This window comes from Daphnia carinata, chromosome 6 (assembly GCF_022539665.2).
Source record: "Daphnia carinata strain CSIRO-1 chromosome 6, CSIRO_AGI_Dcar_HiC_V3, whole genome shotgun sequence".
NCBI classification, from domain to species: Eukaryota; Metazoa; Arthropoda; class Branchiopoda; order Diplostraca; family Daphniidae; genus Daphnia; species Daphnia carinata.
This window is the reverse complement of record NC_081336.1, coordinates 5,532,305-5,552,276: the sequence shown is the minus strand read 5'-3', so window position 1 is coordinate 5,552,276 and position 19,972 is coordinate 5,532,305. Positions and strand designations below refer to the sequence as shown.

Sequence of the window (19,972 nt, the reverse complement as noted above, 5' to 3'; positions counted from 1 at the left end):
CCATATCGTCCCACGTTTATCGTCCCGCTGCACACCCCAAACATCATATGTTTCATTAAGACACACGTCAAGGGAGCGGTGTTATGTAAAAAGAAGATAGGCAGCTGTACCGAATTCGTGCTGCTCACCAACCAAGGTCTGCTGGAACTCCTCTTTCAACAACGCCGGCGTTTTGGATGTTTCGTGCCGACGGCTGTGACAGGATATGTTAGGCTCACGTATTACCCCATCCTCATCATTGCAGGCTGTGCAACTCCCGTGACCACCGTCAGATCCTCTGTGGCACAAAAAGGGCTTATATGGACATTCTCCTCAACCATTAATTCATGTTCGCCCACGTAAACGGAAGTTATCTTTGTTCTGTTAAGTTGCATTTTGGAGAGTATTTGTTAGACGGACCCAAACCGTTCATGTACCAGAGAGGACAAGCGCAATAACTAGGAAGGGTATTCATGAAATGAAAGTTTAAAAGTACCGTGTGATGGGGAATTATATTCCACCCACAGGCATAAATTTTCAGTAATGTACTGGAACTATTCGTGTAGTTATCGCAACATATAAAAGCCGCTTTTTTTTCTTTTTTGCATTACATTTTTGCATATTGACCGAAAACCCCTTCTATAGAAACAGCTGTTGCAATAATACATAAAAGTTAGTTTTTCATTTTTTGATTCCCCGGTTTATTATTATTTTTAAGATTAAAATTTTAAGAAGTATAACGATTTTAAAAATTACATTCCCTTGGGAGATACTGGACAATATTTTGAGAGCGATATCGGACGCTAAAGGTTTTTCGGGGCGGAGCCTATATGCATATGTCTGCTGTCTACTATTGATAATAGCAACCGATTACAAATCAACAGTTGATAAGTACCACACTTCTCCTATTTACACCTTTTTAAAGCTATTTTCTGGATTCCACCTCCGCACATCAATCATTACGAGATTTCGATGATATAGAATATAGATGATTTTTTCAGGCATACAGTACCGAACAGAAGAATAAGATCACCTCCTGGAAATTGTTGCATTTTAACCCGCGATAGATCAGTCCTGCGGTGTCACGCGCGGGAATTTTTTTCATGTATTAATTATGTCTGTAGAACGATCCGGTTTTCTTCATGTGAAAGGGAAAATAGTCCTCTTAATGTTGCTAAATTTTTATTTGAAACTCTCAAGTAGTCTGTCTTGGAGGTGAAAAATCCGTGGAGAAATATTAAACTAAAAATCAGAAACATAAGGAGCACAAGTTAAGCATTGTAGTGAATAAAACCCGATCATTTTACGAGCACAATTAATACACACAAAATGCCGACGCGAGACACCGTTGGGCGTATGTCACGCGAGTAAAAACTCCAAAATTCGAAGGGGATGATTCAATTTTTATGATGGATTTGGTAAATGCTTCTTGGTAGCAATTCCAAGTGTCGGAGACTGCCGTCTCAAGAGGAAAGTAGCGGGCCTAGGACGTATTATCCCCAGCGTGTCTGGACCTCGCTTGGCCGCTGATCCAATCGGCGTCGACCGTCGATGCAGGGTAAAATAACGAGCTAGGATGAATTATCCCAGCGTATCAGGAGAGAGCATAGGGTGGGGCTTTACTGTAGTCGGAGACTGCCGACCCAGTGTAAAGTAAACACGTGAGATACGAGGGACCTAGCGTGTCATTGTCGGCAGGGAAATCCGTGCCGATACAACTTAACTTCGAGTGTACTGTCGCTGAAACCTTTATCGAGTTTCAACCAAATTTTCTGTGTTGTTCAACGGCTATTGCCTCGGACACACACTTAAACGCGGGCAATAAGATAGATTCGAATAATGAATTAGAATTACTTGCAAGAATGCAGGCGCTGAGAGTAACCCTTTTTTTCTGTGACAGCTAAAACCGTTTGCTGTAAAAGCAGACGCATTTCTGCCTGCCTTTGGGCGCATTTTGGCGTCAACCTTTTGTTGAACCTTTTTAGTTCAACTTTTCGTCAAAGTTGGCGCCAAAATGGAAGTTCATCGCTACAGTTGAGAAAGAGGAGGAGTTGCAGTTCAGTTGAAGGTCAACGGTGGTCTGGACCACCGTTGAAAAAGCTCAACTGTTTCAGTTGAACCTCTCACTGGCGTTGTCGCCAAAACGGTCGCCTAGTTGAACCATCTACCGGGTAGTTAACGCAAAAATCCAAGTTCACTAAAAAAGTTGAACTAAAAGTAGACGCCAAAATGCGCCCTTTATGTAATGAGTTCAGCGCCTCAAGTGGGAACAAAATAAGCAATTTTTGACGGAAAAAACTTGAAAGAAATTCCCTTTCCTAATATACTTAACATTAAGGCATAGTACTTAACAGGGATATAGTTTAATGAAAATCCTATCGATTAACGTAATTGCGGAGTCTAAGAAACCCGTCCTTACATTAAAGAAACAAATGTCAAAAACTGATGTAGTGTCATAAGGCATCCTATAAGCTAACGCGGTGTTCGCATAATACATAACTAGCAATCTAGCGTGCTAGTCAAAAAGTCTTACAGATAAAAATTTTAAAAAATTTGACTGTATAGTGCATTATTTAATGAACACGAGGGCAAAATTTTATTTTTTTGTCGTCATTTTTACTAGTCCTTTTTAGTGTTTGCGTAAGACACCCTACCGCCATAAGACGCCATGTAAAATAGCCCCAAAAACCCTTAGTGTTCGGATAATAAGTGAGGGTACTGTACTTTCATCTATAAATTAAATGCCTAAAGGCAACTACTACAAGAAGCTGAATGTTTAAACTAAAGAAATTATAAGCGTGATGAAATTTCTTCCACATGTAGAGGGCAGGCGCAATTGAAACGCTTGACAATTGAAACAAAAATTTTACCATTCTAAATATGGCAGGGATTTAGTTAAAAAAATATGAAATGATGGAATTAGGGTTATTTAAGTTTTTGACAAAATTAGAGGCTTTAGATTGTAAAAGTTTTTGAGTTATCCCAAAAAATGTGTTTTTAACAGTCCATTTCTAGTTTTTTCCCTGAGGTCTTTACTATTTTAACCCCTTAAACGACGGAGGAAATTATAAAAGAAGGTCTTTCAATCATGCCTAGTTCATTTACCTATAACTTGATCACATCATTTTTTTCCTAGCTTTTTTAACCCTATAAAGCATTAATTTCCTCGAAGACCCATGCTAGGGGCAAATGGAACACCTTATTACAATTGCCACTTTTCGCACGCATGTCGGCTTTCCTGCAATTTGGCAACATTGCTCCAGCCATTGCAGACAAATTGCCAAATGCAGCCCTTAAAATTTCCTACTTTAATGAATATTGTCTGCTGGCAGGCTTGTAATATTGTAATATCGGTAAAAATATCGTTTGAATTTTATTTTTGTTTTGCAACGTTGCCAATTGCCTGCGTTGCTTAAGCTAATCAATTAGTAAAATGCAATTCATTTCATTAATAGCAATTAGGATATGTGTTTTAACATGCAATATTATACTATTGTAAAAATTTAGTCTTCATATTAGCAACCGTTTCCCTATTTTAGTGACGTATTATGAATATGAAGCTTATTGGGTTGTGACCAGACCTGCCGTAATCGCGATTGAAAATTAATCGCGATTGCGATTTCGATTAAAATTTTAATCGGCGATCAAATTATTTTAAAACAATCGCAATCGGCGATTAAAGTGGAAAAAAATTAATTTTTAATCGCGATTATTTTTCGATTATTTAGCGACATCTATGAACGGTAGATGAGACTATATGAAAGTCTACTCATAGCTGTGTCACTTTTTTAGCAGACGCTTTTTTGAAATGTTTACTTGTTTCAATTTTTTCAATTTTAACAATGGCAAGTTATTTTCTTACTGCTAGATGGCGATCAAAAATAATCGGAAAAACAATCTAAGAAATTTAATCGCCGATCAAATTTTTTCAACAGACAAATGATCGCCGATCATTTTTTTTGCGATTATCGACGGCTACCGATAATCGCTCAAGAAATAATCGGACGGCAGGTCTGGTTGTGACTTTTCTAAGAGTCCTTGAGTAAAGAGGCGATCAAATGAGTGCATAGCATGGCGCGCGGTAAGATGCTGTAGAATGAGAAAGTTTTTTGAAAACTATTAACAAATTGTTAGAAATCGGGCAAAACCAGTTCTTTTTTGTAGCGTATTTCAAAACAGCCACCTATGGCTAAAGATTTAATCTGCAACCCTTTATATTTGTAAGAAAAAAAAAATCTTTTTCCTTTCGTTCATTTTTGGTAATGTATTCAAGAAAAAAATTGCTTTAGAATATTTATTTTAATGCCAAACGCGAAAATAAGTTGAAAAAAAGCCAATATTTTTGGGATCCATTGACCAATTCCTGTCGATTCTCTACCTCTTTTAAAATTAAATTGTGGCTTTACCTTACAATTTGCTCTTTAATGCGGTCTTGTAGGCAAATGCATTATCTTCATATTGGGATCCAATTTAATTTCTTTGGTACCATTATCACTTCAGTGGGAAAATGTACGATTTCTTAACAGGATTCCTATTTTTTTTTAACTGAATAAAAACCCGTATGGTAAAACGGCTTATAATTTATCATTAGGCTACTTCTAGTAACATATAAAAATATTTTAAAACAAATTGAACCATTTTTTTAATCACTAGGACTACCTAACTTGGTACAGTGTCCAATATTGGCCCCAACTTACTACATACACTACACATACTTTTTTACAGCGTTTTTATTGTGCGATCCTGCAGCAACGGAACATTTGTGGCTCTATATTTTCCGAACTTCATGGTTACGCAAGCTGCTAGGGACGGGAAAGAACTCATTACCTGCAATGAATGTTAATGCAATAACTTGAAGCATTATGAAAAACTTACATCGAGAAATAAAACAAGCATTAGGCAACCGACTACTTGGAAATTTTTCACATCGTTATGTGTATTAGATCGAATAGAAGTTTATAGGCCCGTCCAGATCAGAGGATAGGTTGCGCAAGCGTATCTTTAACGTTCTTTCTCTATTGCTGGAACAGAAATTTCTCAGAAATCCGTTAAACCAAACAGATCTACACAAAAACTAGTCAATCGGTTTACTACTCGACTAGGTATTTTTCAATTGATAATGTAGCAGAAATGAATAACCTCATAGAAAGATATTTATTTCTGTAAAATTGGTCTATTTCGTACTTATATTTTTGACGAAAGAAATTATTTTGATTCCTTGTACTGCCGAGAGAAGGGGAAACCCGAGACACGTTAAACCACACTGAACTACCCGAAAGATGGCCAATCGGATCCAATTCGGGTAGGTTCTTTTTAGGCGGTTTGATTCAGTTCAAACACCGACGTAACCGATACGACCCGCCACAAACTTGGAAAACGGTGCGTAAGTAAAGCAAAATATTTTATAAAAATAAATATAATACAAAAACGGGAAAAACAGGGTACAAGGTAGTGTAATCTGGTGTTAGAACCGTTTTTCGGGCCTGCCCAAGCCAACCCAAGTGCCTATGGGTGAGAACTGAGAACTTACACTAAATTAAATGAAAACACACCGGCGTTTAATTCAGTTCTATTCTATAAAATGAAAAAAAAATTACTCATGTGAAAACATAGTATTTGCGTAAATAAAATGATTAAAAAACAATAAACATAAATAATAAGAATACACAAAAGAACTAACAAGTGAAAGCGGCAGCCCGGCAGAAAACTCCACTGTATACACCAGAAAAATTTGGGAGTGGAAAGCAGAAAGGAATGGAGGGTGTGAAGAGCCAATCAGACGGCCGGGATTATCACGCTGAGATGTAGCGGTGTGTGTCTGGACTCTTCGAGATCGCCTCGCGGATACCGAGTTGCCTTCCTTCACCATATCCCTGTTTACGAAGCGGTCCGCAAATTACCCTTTCAGACCGCCAACAATTAGTCCACTTGTTGGGTGCTATTCGGCTGCTGCTCTGCAAGTCTGCACCTGAATGTCCCGTTTTGTCATTCTACATTTTATTCTGCCCTTAACTTACTGAAATAGCAATATGGAACCGTGAAGCGTGAATGTAATTGTGGCAGAACCTCAGAATTTAGAGTTTCAATTTCTGATTCCAAGAACCCTTAACAGCTGAATACTCTGGAAAGATCCTTAGGAACAGGCAAGCCGAAAGAGTCGTTGTAGGATAAAAAGGGAATTAATTAACAAATCTAAATCGAAATTTCTACCATTTGAATACGGGTCAACTTCCATAATTTAATAAACCCGAAAATCTTTTGATTTTGAAATGACTTCACCATTTAAAAAACGTGAAAAAACATCAGACAACAGCGAAAATACATGCTGTCCTGTGTGTTTTAAGGAAGTGGAAATATTCTCAGTTGGAGTGTGTGATCATCCAATCTGCCACGAGTGTTCCACTCGCATGCGAGTGTTATGTAAAGAGGATGCTTGCCCTATTTGTCGCCAAGAATTAACAAAGTATGGCTTTTTCTTTATTCCATTTCATTGAAAAAATCTTAATATTTCAGCAATTTTATTATTTCCAGGTGGCTTTTGTGAAGGAGGCAAAACCCTTTCAGCTTCTTATGCTTAACTCATATCCCATGGACAAAGTTACTAGGATATACTTTGAAAACTTGTTCCTACGAGAAACTTTTGAAAAATTACTAGTTCATGTTTGCTATACCTGCCCGTCAAAGCCTACTTTTGCAAAGTTCCAAATGCTTAAAGACCATTTACGGAAAGAACATGAGTTGTTTTTCTGTGATCTTTGTGTAGAAAATTTGAAAGTAATATCTTTGTTCTATTTCTCTAGAAATGGTTTACAACTATTTTTCATTTTCCCAGATATTTAGTCAGGAAAGGCGACCCTATACACGCCAAGAATTAGCCTTGCATCGAAGGAAAGGGGATCCTGACAACACATCCCACAGGGGCCATCCACTCTGTAATTTTTGTGACCAAAGATATGTTGATGCTGATGAGTTATTTCGACACTTGAGAAGAGATCATTACTTCTGCCACTTTTGTGATGCTGATGGATTAAACCAATATTACTGGTAAGTAAAAAAAAAAGTGAAAAAATGTTTAAAAAGTGCAGAAACATCTGTAAATTTTGATCTGTTAAATCTGTGAGGCTTTGAAAACACCGGTTACCCAGTTAGCTGTTAGAAGTTTAAAAAATTTTAGAATAATAGTATTTTTTTTTTCTTTTTTTTTTCAACAGTAATTATGAAGATTTACGAAAACATTTTCGTGACGCACATTTCCTGTGTGAAGAAGGCGAATGCAAAGAAGAAAAGTTCACGTGTGTATTTCGCACCGAAATAGACATCCGCGCCCATAAAGCTCAGGTACTAAAGAAAGCTAGTGTTTACGTTGCCACAAATATAATAAGTTGTTTTCAGACACACAGCCTATCTTTGGGAAAAGCAGCCATTAAACAAGCACGGACGTTGGAGCTGGAGTTTACGCTGGCTCCCCGTTCAGGTGAAAGCAAAGGGAGAACCAGGCGTCTGATTCAATCAAGGACATCAGATAAGCAGGATTCAGAAAGCTCTAGGGTTCCTGATCAGCAAGCTAATCGGGTAACCGGTGCATTCTCCACCGCAAGCGCTGACATCGGAAACCCTGAAGAATTCCCGAGTTTATCAACTGGGTCGAGTTCAGTCATCAACACCCGCAACAATGGATCCGACTCCTTGGCACAAAAATTAGCCAAAGGCAATCGCTTTAATGTGAAGAACATAGTAGGAGCTCAGGCTCATGATGAGTTCCCATCCCTTGTTGCCGAAGGTTTACCATCAAACAGGCAGATGTCGTTGCTCGATGAGAAAAAGACAAAAGAAAAAGACTGGAGTACCAAGCAACCAGTTCGTCTTCATGGACAGGAACCCGCAAGCAACGATCCCGTAACGAGTAAATTCCGATATAGTTCGATGTACGTCTATGTTTAACAAATTCACATGATACGTTCTTTTATAGAAAGGAAGGTGACAGCGAGAGTTTCACGTGTTAGTACTTCTGCAAATATTCATGTCCAATCCAGTCGCAGCTTATGTCTTGAAAATTTCCCTTCCCTAACCGTAACAACTCCTCAATCATCAGAGGAGCCAGCCTTGAAACCTGGATGGCTAAAAAAAAATCTTCCGAAAGCGAACAATGTGTCCTCGGTCTCTAGCGTTTCCAAAAGTAGGAATCTGCCACCGTCCCCTGAAGAATATCCTGAACTGGTTCCTTCTTCGTCTAATGATGTATCCGACTCAAGCGTATGGATAAATTTAAATGAAAAAGTGCCTAGCTCGAATGGGATAAGCACTGGTGCTGCAGCCAGAGTAGAGTCGTTATCGGAGTTATCCAAAGTCAAATGCAAAAAGAAAAAGAATCCATCTAACGGCGGCCAAGGAAATCAAATTGTACAACCTCGTCCGTTTTCCTGTGAAACAAAAAAAAAGGCTTCCGAAGTTCGACTTGATGACCTTCAAAATCTTCCCGATGAGATCCCCAAAACATCCCGAGGCCGAAAAATTAAACTAGAGATGACCGATAATATTGGCACTTACGATGGCAACAATTGCATTGGAAGTAAAGTTAACATAATTAAATCGCAACCAAGTTCGATTGCGTTAGAAAATAACGGTGCCCGACCAAAAATGAAAGCTAATCCAATCAATTTGCGTTCATCCGAGTTCCCTGCACTTGGGATGTCTCCTGCACCTGTAACTTCTATTTTCGATAGGAACCCTCACGACTTTACGCAATTGACTCGTGGGAAAAAAGAGACAACGGCCAAAGCAACTTTGACAAACAGTAATGCCCAACATTTCCCACCATCGCCAAACGTAAACCATGCGTTTTTGCAGCCTCCTGATTTTAGCTCACGTAACCAACAACTGATAGCAACAGTCATGGACTTGCTATGCAATCAGAAAATGAAGATTGAAAAATTTCGCACCATATCTAATGAGTTCCGAAGCGGCCAACTTGACTCCAAAAAATATTATATGGTATTATGCTTATGAAAATAATTGGAAGAGAAGTATGATAAACTGTTATTATAAACTTTGATCTCGCAGAACTGTATGGAGGTTATGGGAGAAGATTGCTTTTTGGCTTTGTTCCCAGAACTGGTTTGTCTTTTGCCAGATGTTGTGAAACAACAGGAACTCATCAGGGTTCATCGATCGGACATGAAATTTAGGAGCGACGTAGGAAAAACTGAGCCGTACGTCATCTGTGCAACCTGTGGTCAAGTTCTGTCACCTTCGGATTTGAAGCATCACTTAGCGAGCCACAGTTTAGAAACGCATTTTCCTTCGCTGAGTGCATCTCCTGAGCTTGACATGGCGTGGAACAAGCGGTGAAGTTCTGTCGTTAATCCCCGTATCGCCCTTTGCTATAAAAATCGTTTGTTAGATTTTCATGCAGAAGAGATGATCAGAGCATCAGGCGGTGAGTTAGTGAATGAAAACTTCAAAGTTAAAATAATAAAAATATAATATGGATATATAAAGGAAACAAAACCGTGAGGCATTTGAACTTCTATTGTCCAGCATTCTTCATTCAATATTTCAGAGGTGGTTGTTCTCCTTTTATATGTGGTTTGAATACATAAAAAGTGTATTTTCCGCAAGGAAAGGATGTTTACCTTCATTCGCTTTTTACTTCTTAAGTGTCAAAACATTTCTGTCGTCGTAGGAATCCTCGCGCCTTTACGCAGTTGACACGTGGGAGAAAAGAGGCAATGGCTAATCCAACTTCAACGAACAGTAATGCTTAACATTTTCCAACGCCTACAAATGTAAATTATGCGCTTTTGTAGAAATACGTGTACGCTTAGTATTTTTTGTTAAATTTTTTTCGCGCCAGATCTTCCGGACAGAGCCTAGCAACCAAATACCAGAGGCTATCCTAAATAAGCATTAACAAAGTTTTTCAATATTGCTCTGCAGTGTGTAGCCTACTTATTTGAATTTCTTCAGGCAGACAACGTCGCTATACAACAACACACTACTTTTTTCCGAATTCGGTGATAATAGACCCATTGATTGATTGGCCATTGCTTCTTGCAGTTTTGTATGGTAAAAAAGCAAAAAATGTTGACATTTTAAACACGGCTTATAGACCTTTCTCCCAATTCGAAAAGCATGAAATTTTCCACGCGGCAAGCCCAAAATCGCCCATCTTTATTCAGTGTTTTATTTTCCATGTGTAATTCCCCATTTTAATTCAGGATGTCTTAAGTTTTTGTTTAATTAATTTTTTTTTATTTGGGTGAAATGAGAGGGAAATCATTCCTCGATTGGCAGACTAACAGTTCGTTTTTCATTTCTTTGACTTAGCGAATATTTTTATATAAAGTATGAAATGGTTGATATCAGACTTGCCGCGATCGCGATCAAAAATTGATCGCCGATCCGATCTCCGATCAAAAAATTGATCGCCGATCCGATCTTTTGAAAAAGATCGGAGATCGGATCGGCGATCCCAAAAAATTGATCGCGATCCGATCGTTTTTAGCGATCAAACTTTTCGCCATCTACTGTAGATTTTCAGCCGCAGGGTTCTATTTCACTGCTATTTATGCAAATGCCAATTGAAGGAAACTGTTTAGTGTTCACCCTCAATGGCCGTCAGTGACTGTCGCTGTAACAGCCAATGCTATTTTCGCGAAACAGTGTAAATTTTTACCGTTAGATGCTGCACAAAAATGATCGCTAAAAATGATCGGCAAAATTTGATCGTCGATCCGATCTTTCGCAGTTTGATCGGATCGCCCGATCCGATCAAACTCAAAAGATCGGATCGGAGATCGCGATCGGAAAATTGATCGGCGCGGCAAGTCTGGTTGATATATAGTCTTCGAGAAATAAACGTCTATTTGAAATAGGTGTTACGTTTTTATCCGCGTTTGTTCTCCTCGAAACTCTTTTACCAATCTTTGTCGTTCTGCATCCCTCGCCAACCATTCCTAACTTTCGTCGACGTCTAAAAAGTTTTCGATTTCCATTTCGGCGACCACGCTGGTTCAGCAGCTTGATCACGTACAAGAGTACGACCGGCATGTATTCACCTACAGCCAAAATCTTGAACAGGACGATACAACTTAAGTTTTGTTGGTTTCCCAAGCCACCTGAAAGAATAACATGAAAATGGTATACAGTAGGCCTACGTCGGTCAATTCCCTTTTTGCAGTTTTACTACTTGTGGAACTCCTGGTTTTACACATTAACATTTAAAGCAAGAAAACGACATCAGGCATTACTTCAATGGGCTAATTCAAATAAAATTCCAAAAGATTGCAGTAGGTAGTAGACCTAGACAGCCATTAAAATACAACAAATAAATCGCAACCCAATTGCTGCAACCAAAAAATACAAGAAATTCAGACTTAACGTGCACGTGCCCAAGTGGTAATCGTTTTGGTTTCAGAGACAGGGTAGTTGGCGGTGATACTTCTACATTTGTAAAAGCGAACCAAATTTCATTTCGCGATGTAAAAAAGGCAGAAGCACAGCAGGTCCCGTTTTGTAAGAGAACAAGCAATATGTATATTGAAATCAAGGGCTTTGCGGCATTCTATCCCACCGCTCATCCCCGCACCTTAAACAAATGTTTCGTTTCGGAATGACCGTGGACACACCCGACCACAGTTCGCCCCACCAATGAGGCTTCTAAACTCAGTCAAGCAGGAGTCATCAATGGTGATCGCAAACGTGCTCTTTTTATACTCCGTCGTTACACCACGGTCATTTCTGAGCATCTGGCCTCATTTCTGTGAAACTGAACCAGTTCTATTTTTGTCATAACGTCATGACGAAACGTGTCTAGTATGCTAAATCGCTGGAACTGGTTTCTTTATTTCTACAACTAGCTAATTTACTCGTTTAAGTCGGCTGCCCTTAATTTTATCACCTATTAAAACCTATGAAAAGAGGAAAAGATTGGGATGTAGGCGAATTGTGGCTCGTATCACCTATTGTATCTACCTACCCATGATTATCAAATGGGCTTTACTTAGTTTTTCTATATTTCGGTTCAAATTATATATTTTTTTTTTTTTTCAACTTGTCAAAGAAGACACATACTCCTTTACGCATACTGAGATTTTGTGGAGGACCAATATGGTTTGTTAGGTAATGCGCACGAACATCTTCATCTCAGAGCTAGTGTGTTACTTACGAATTGCACTCGGCGTCAAGCACAATTTCTTACGGCTCTGTCCGAATGTCTTGTGTGTCCACCAATAGCAGATTTTTCCGTTGTGTTTTATGAAACGAAAATCGTGCACTCACTTATAGCAGTTGAATCGGGAGTGTTGTGTTAAACTGACGAGATCTTTGGTAGTCTTCGAATTCAAATCGAGCGTGCGTACTTGACGAAAATTTGATTTGAAAATAAGGTACATTTTTCGATTTCCATGTCGTTTGAATCCAAGTGTGTATGCATTTACATAGTGGCAACCTTTTAAGCTGAAATGATGAATAATCAGTACTGGTATAATGCGTTCGCTGTGGCATTCAGTTTGGTTTTTGTAATCCGGTCAACAACTGAGGCTCGCCCCGAAAACAGTTCTCTTATGGATATGGATGAGCATAACACGAAATCTTGCCAGCCCGATCGCCTTACGGTTTACCGAGTAACGCTCAACACATTTTGGAATCACAAGAATTTCCCAAAACATTATCCACAGTGGCGACCCCCCGCCCAATGGTCCAAACTTGTAGGTGGGTCTGACATGTATTGATAAGCCTAGACATGGTGTAGGTGCCTATAAGAATGAAAAATAACAGATCGTAAGATGCAGATTTCATAAAATAGCCGCTAAATTTTGAATAGAAAATCATTTAATTGAATCAGCAAAAAGAGATAAATGATTGAAAAAACACAGATTCGGCAAAAGAAAATAGCATTTTATCCTTAGTGAGAAATAGTGAAAAATCTCTTCTCAAACCTCTATTTCTATCACTTGTTTACTCTGCCTCGCAGCAATCGCATTAGTTAGAGACTAAAAATACTACACAAGATAAATGAATTTCATGAGGTTTCTATGAATTTGTTAGGTAAAATACTTTAGCGCATGAACCGTTTAATTGAAATTTGCTTTGTGAAGTGCCGCGGCACTTGTGGGGTTCACCATCAACGTTCGAGGGAAATAGCGCTACTGTGGTTACATAATTTCTGGGCAGCGCTAGCTAGTACGGTATTATGGAAATTATCATAATGACATCTATGTGTTGAATCTGTAGCGAGAACAGTTCTTCGTATGACTCATACATAGAATATATCTACCGTACCTACATGGAATCTTAACGGCAAAAATGCCACAAAAATTCAAACTAGCTTTTCCTGAAGGCAAATGGTTTTTTTAAATTCTGTGACTGTTGTATCCGGCCCTTACAGGAAAGGTGCAATAATTTAAGAAGACGTATAGTGCAAAATCAAATGTCGTAAATACAAAACGGGGTCACGAATTTTTTGTAATACCCGCAAGAGAGGACAAGAGAAGACGCACTAATAAGTTGCCAACGACAGTGTTCTATTATTAGAATTCCAAGCTAAAATTATCGCAACTCTAAGTTCGCTATCACTTGGCTTCATTTTGAAATTGGCACGGTTAAATTCACAGTTGCAGTCGTAATTCAGCATAGAAAAAGTGATAAAATTAAAAATTGTGGTTCATGCAATCAATTACTGTAGGCTAAAATGTAGGCTAAAATGGTAACAAATGTTAAACGAAAGAAAACAAAGAACGCTAACTATTCGATACTTTTGAATTTGTGAAAGTCCGCTTATTGTACTTTTGACGATAAAAACTTGTATCCTTTTTTCATTTTTCAGGGTCTTAGGAGTGAACCCCTTAATTAAATATAGGCAGCCATTTCGACAGTCCCATAGATAAACAGAAAATTTCCGAGAATCGTTATCAGATCGGCTAGTTGGTAAAAATTATCTTGATTCTTTTCAAGGCCACAAGGTCTTGAAAAAATTTATTTTTCACAGCAGATGAAAGAGATACAAATGAATAGCAATAAATTCTGCTTTAAATTTGCATTCGTTTCTACGTTTCTCGTATCAAGTTTGCCATTCTTCGATCGAAACCTCTTTTTCTTGACCCCCTTGAAACAGCCTTTTGATTTTCAGTTGGTTTTCAACAGCGATTGCATTGTTCATCTGTCCTTTTTCTTTACCTTAATCTGATTAAATTCTTATTTCGTAACGAAACAAGTCATCGAATGAAAGTGCAGTTTATTGAAAGGATGCTACGCGTAAGATTGGATATTTGCTTCCAAAGTCCATAATAAGTGTACACAATTTTAAAACAACACACAACAATAACAAGTAAACGCAAGTTTGGCGCACTTACTTACTACTATAAACATTTGTTTAATGCACCCCGGCTTATCCGCTGATTCTGTTTCAGACAACCCATCATGATGTAAGGCCCACAGCGTTTTGAACCACTTAAGCATTTCCTCACTGTGTGTCATGCTCCATACATTATACCAGCATTATCTTATCCAAAAAGAGAAATAAAAAAGAAAGCCTTACGGAAAGACGAAAGGAAAATAAGTTACAAGACTCTTGGGAAAATTGCGACGAAAAAAAAAACGCAACGCTGCATTGTTCAATACTTTAAGGTGGGACAATTCTTCCACAATTTAAAACTATTCAAATAAAGATTATATCGTTCGATTCTTTAAGAAGAAATGTTGTCTATAGGGCTGATAGAATCATCCTGATAGTGCGCTGACTCTTTTCATTAACGTGACCGTTCCTTCGGTTTTCCTAAAATACAAATTTTGAATTCTGGATAGCAATAAACTAACTGTTTACGTTTAGTGCAGTAATAGTTCGTGGGTAAGGGCTGTGTACGGCCAATCGAAGAATAGGCTTCCAATCACGCTAGTTGATAAGTTAACTATAAAATGTCCTATGGTTTTAATATAAAGATTGTTTTATTATTGATGTGCCTTTCTTGATTTACAGTTTTCATTCAAATAGGATTACCCCGTTCAAAAGATTTAGCCAATGTGAAGGATGGAATTCCTTTTCCTGTACGACGCGTTCCTGCCGTCATCGTCGTTTGCCATTTTATCAAAAGTCAAATGTTTGATTTGTAACAGATTTTTTAGAAATTTTATTTCGTTCGCGACAGGTAGTGTCCCTAAACATGGGTTCCTGAGCCGTGAACTCATTCCCAGACATTATAGGCATTAATTTTGTCTACTTTTAGTTCCCTTATATCAGGATAATGTCTGAATTTTTAGCCGTCATGTTGCACGCAACCAAAATAGCAAAATTACAACACAAATTTACTGAAGTTTTTCGTGGGAGGAAAGGTGGAAATAGTAAAAGGCAATTCACATTTCGATTAAATTTGCAAACATCTGTTGAATTAGAGGCAACCTTTCGTGAAAGACTGGCCGCTGCCTAATTGCGTCAACTTTATTTTCCTTATTTATATAATCACTATGTCCAGCAAAACTATAAATCAAAACGAAAATGCTGCATAAATATTGGTACAAACCAGTTCCAAGTAAAAGGCAAGAATAGATTTTCAGTACCTGACCTCTTGTTTCGTGGATTTGGGTGAAAGAGCAATAAATTAAACAAAACTTGCAGCAAAACAGTTAATGTAGCAAACTGGCAGGATCGTTCAACAACCATCAAATGGTATTTGAATGAATTTTTGTTCCAACAGTCGTTGTCAGCATTAGCCATTCGCCAATCACTATTACATGTCTTTGAGAAGATGACAGAACACGCAGTTGAGATGTACCACAAGCAAAACTTCGATGTTTTGTTAAGCCTTTTCATTTCTTTTTGAAATTTCAAGATATTCTTTTGGACAATTATGTCTTTTCTGTTTCACTTTGAAAATTAGTCTTTTAAATTCGGTAAACATTTTTTCACCTGATAACTACATTAGGAGGAAACTCTATTTTTTGTATGGAGTACGCAGAAAACTGCGTGGCTGCGAATTTGCAGTTTTCCGCTAATTACACTGCCGCAGTGCCGCACGTATGTAAAATAGGATTAGACATTATAGCTTTTCTGTTGAATGGTAACATAATATTGTAGACTATTACCATTTGGCATTACGTCAAACTACACCATATTAATCATGCATTCTCCTGTTTGACTACTATGGTTCGTCAAAAAAAATTTTCACCATTGTTAAGTTGCAAAACCGGATTTTGCCATTGAACTCTTCTTTAATGAAACCGATCCAAGATTACGTCTGACGGGCTGCAACATACACAAAACATTGTTAATTTTAAGTAATTCTAAATAAATCCAGACACATTTTTACACTGAGAAAAAAATATAAAGAATGCAACTGGTTGTCCAACAGATAACACTAGGGCACTAGGGCAGGTTCTTTGATTCGATCAGGCTATTCTAAAAAAACACCATAAATCGCAGTGGAACTTAATGTGCATTTTTAAGTAGGTCAATACGAAACGCTGCAGGAAATTACAGCAGAATTCGCCATATCGTTTTCTTGGCGACAACACAGTCAGTCAAAGCTACTTCTTTTTGGTGCGTTCTAAATCGACTTTTAACATTGATTATTCTAGAAAATCAGTAGTTACGTTTAGGGAAGGTTACCCAAGATTCGGCAACAAAACGTTTGTCATGGTAAATGGATTTATTGTGCCCTTTTTATCCTAAGGGTTCCCAAGGGCATAGACACAAATAGAAAGACTACCATAATCGTCGTAAGAAAGCAGAGACAATTCTGTTGTGGGATATTCGCCTAATATAGCATGCTTCTAAGAGCAGTACACGGAACAGTAAAAAAAATTTATGTGCTTTTTTTTTGTAAGATTTGATCCTTTCACCTGCCTCCTGGACTGACACGCGGAGACTTTTCCTATAAGTCCACAATTTTTAAAAGATGTATAAATTATTACCTATTCATCAAAACAAATGCAAATAGCAAAACTGTGCCTTTCAGTTTTAGATTAAGCACCGTTAACGGAAAACCGCAACACCAGGGAGGCAATAACTCCATCACTCGATTGTTGGTGGGATGGCGGCAACCTAGTCTTTTCTTGCAAAACCGTTTTTTATTACTATTTTTAATTTATCAATTTTAAGACTAGATTTTTTGTGCCACTGCGTTACTTTATTGAGCTTGGATTAAAAAACTAGGTTATCTATCTAGCTTATTTACTTATCCGTAGCTTATCTAACCATTTTGCTTTGTTTTACCTAGTACGAGAATTTTCAAAATGAAGGAGACATTACATACAAGAATTCATTAACATGGCCCTAGGGCCGTTTTGCATTTGAAAATTATAATACATTTACTTGATAATTCCATATTTTTAAATAAAATAAAGAAAAAAAACTTTTGTTACGAATCAAAATCAACTTTCTGATTGAATGGGGCAAACACTTTTCCATTCAAGGAAAACCGATGACACATTAGTTTTTTCCGAGGATGTAAAATTCTTTGAAGAGGTGTACTAGATTGTAGAGTAACGACTGATTCTCGATCAAAAAGTGACTTTTTTGTGCTTCTTGGATTAAAGAATCATGATTATCTTGCCAAAACCATGTAATTCTTACTGCAAACTGTGATTTTGTGATTCCGGTCACAGGTCGTTCACACAACAAATCGTACATATTGTACCGTCTGAATCACAAGGCCACTAGAGGATTAAAGTTGTTTGCCGAAGATGGTCGGAGTGACTACTTGGATACACAGTCTCAAGGGGAAGGAGGAATCTACGACGAGTTCAATGCACCGGCAATATTGTCTGGAGAAGGAAAAACAGAAACAGAGTTTTTTGTTGACGGCAACCATTCAAGAGTTAGTCGATTTTTTTGTCAAATTTTTGGTAACTGACCACCACTCCCATTTCGTCCTTTAACGCTTCTTTTTGATTTGGCTTATAAAGGTATCTTTGATTTCTAAACTTGTTCCATCACCCGATTGGTTCATTGGAATTGACAGTTTAGATCTTTGTGCTAACGGCAAATGGCTGAACGGTATCAGCATTGAGGTGAGACTTGAACCCTCTTTATCTTGGCGTTAAACTGTGCTTTCATATGCATTTTCCATTTAAGGTTGATGTAGTGGACGCTGGCACAGACAATGGCTTTTCTTTCACTTCTCCAAACTGGGCAAGTGAACCTCAAGAAAACATTCGTCATTTGAGTAGTAACTTTCCAAATCATCCCGCATCAGCTTTCTTCTACCCAGGGGTTCGTAAACTTCCAACAATTGCTGTGTTTCAGTTTTTCAAGGTAAAAGTTCGACAAAAACAGGATCAAACTTCTACATCTGAAATTTTAAAAATAAGCCCATGTTGACATTTCTAGATTAAAGAATATGAGCTGAGTAAAGTGTTCAACTACAATGACGAAAAAATTTCCCAAGAAACCAAAAAGATGGAGCAGGTTTCCTCTGTTACTGAAGATGGAAACACTTCAGATTTTCATGACAATACGACGAATCTAGCTGTTGCTGTAGTACGGGATTCGGAAAATCTTACACGTTATTCGATCGAAAATGATACAGCAAAGTCAGAAAAAGAGAAAAGTAAGCATTTCACAAATTTACCACCGGATCATTTTTAAAAGATAATTTATATTTTCAAAGATTTCTCCTCGAACAATACCAAAGAGATTTTTTGGACATATACTACAGAAGGAACCACGGAAAAAAATGCTGATGAACTTAACGGACTAGCGTCGTTACCACTTCATGTTCCTGATACAACAACTAAGTCCAAGGCGAAACCCGTCAAGGCAACTAAAGCCTTTCTTCGAAACCGTACGTTCTATTACTTCAAACTGAAAACCTTCATAATTGTTTCACTATTATTAAGGTCTACCACGGGACTGTGACGTTGGAGTGTGGTCAGCGTGGTCCCCATGCTCTAAAACTTGTGATATAGGGGTCTCTGAGAGATACCGAAAAGTAATAAACCATGCTAGACGAGGAGGACGACCATGCCCTTCCTTGGAAGAGAAAAAATGGTGTGGATCTGCTCGCTCATGCAGTCGAAGCTATTTTAACTGGTCATAGAGACAATAGAAGCAGAATGTGCTGTCAAAATGATTTTTAATTTATCATCCTATTGTTTTATTAATTTCAATCGAAAGCCGCATGGAAAACGGAAGTACCCATAGCGTATGTTGTGCATTCGGAAAAAGCCCAAGCTCATCACAGTTGTTGTATACAATGGCTTGTGTAGTTGCTTAGAAAACGTATACAAAACAGATAGCGATTTGTGAGGCAAGGAATTTTTTAGAGATTTTTAACATTCCCTTCTCTTTTAAAAAACGTTATGTCTCAATAGAAAATGCATAATATGATCAATGCAAAACGCGTTTATTTAGAAAATTATCACTGCAGAGGAGGAGAGGTGCAATAATTGTTTTATGTGCAAGATCTGGAACATGCCTCTTAATTTCTTTCAAGACTAAAATAATGTGAACGATTACAATGTTTGAAGTTGGCTTGGTCCAGTAGCTTGAAATATTCTACCCCAGCCGAACAAACAGACTCGAGAAACCGGCTTTTTCGCTAAAATGAGCAAAACGTTGTATTCAAACGTACTATTCTACATGTAAATCAACGTCATAGCGTCAATGGTAAGGACTCTGGTATTGGCACCTTTTTATATTTTTTGTAACTTTAAGCAATGTACGCAAATCGCTTTAAGCAATTCCACCAAATGATATAGCGTTTTGCCTTCCTGTTAGAAGGTGTACCAAGGGATTTTCCTTTGCCAAAATTCTGCTTTATTATATTTCAAAATTGGAGGGTTGGCAACTGATTTGAGTCTCGTACACCTCTGTCCAAGAATTATTTTGAATCCTATATAGGCCACAATTTTTGTGAATCTCGGAAGAAATGTTATGAATTATGTGCCAAAATCTAAGTTAAATCATTTTGAATAATCTCATTATCGGCAATTTAATTTACGCCAAAATTTAGCGTTCCGTACACTTTGACAAAAAGTTGACATCAACCTCTCGTTCAAT

General features: G+C 37.9%; 2 protein-coding genes across 2 annotated transcripts; both read left to right on the top strand.

Moving 5' to 3' along the window:
• Window positions 1-5,902: 5,902 nt before the first annotated feature.
• Window positions 5,903-9,601, top strand: LOC130703309 (E3 ubiquitin-protein ligase ZNF598-like). Its single transcript, XM_057524797.2, is given in 7 exon segments — window positions 5,903-6,442; window positions 6,444-6,753; window positions 6,812-7,023; window positions 7,191-7,317; window positions 7,372-7,882; window positions 7,949-8,970; window positions 9,040-9,601. Coding segments are annotated over 7 exon segments (2,664 nt in total). The 5' UTR covers window positions 5,903-6,248; the 3' UTR covers window positions 9,328-9,601.
• A 2,614-nt stretch (window positions 9,602-12,215) lies between these two features.
• On the top strand, window positions 12,216-19,043 carry LOC130703310 (spondin-1-like). The gene is made up of 7 exons (XM_057524798.2): window positions 12,216-12,690; window positions 17,578-17,789; window positions 17,878-17,982; window positions 18,047-18,226; window positions 18,302-18,521; window positions 18,582-18,755; window positions 18,811-19,043. Exons 1-7 carry the CDS (start codon window positions 12,441-12,443, stop codon window positions 19,008-19,010), a joined length of 1,341 nt encoding a protein of 446 aa, XP_057380781.1. The 5' UTR covers window positions 12,216-12,440; the 3' UTR covers window positions 19,011-19,043.
• The last annotated feature ends 929 nt before the right edge of the window (window positions 19,044-19,972 follow it).

What these genes read in the sequence shown, in the direction of transcription:
- LOC130703310 (XM_057524798.2), top strand. Translation starts at nt 12,441, where the DNA reads ATGATGAATAATCAGTACTGGTATAATGCGTTCGCTGTGGCATTCAGT. An exon ending in TGAACGGTATCAGCATTGAG is followed by an intron (nt 17,983 to 18,046) that starts GTGAGACTTGAA and finishes TTTCCATTTAAG; the next exon opens with GTTGATGTAGTGGACGCTGG. An exon ending in CTGTGTTTCAGTTTTTCAAG is followed by an intron (nt 18,227 to 18,301) that starts GTAAAAGTTCGA and finishes TGACATTTCTAG; the next exon opens with ATTAAAGAATATGAGCTGAG.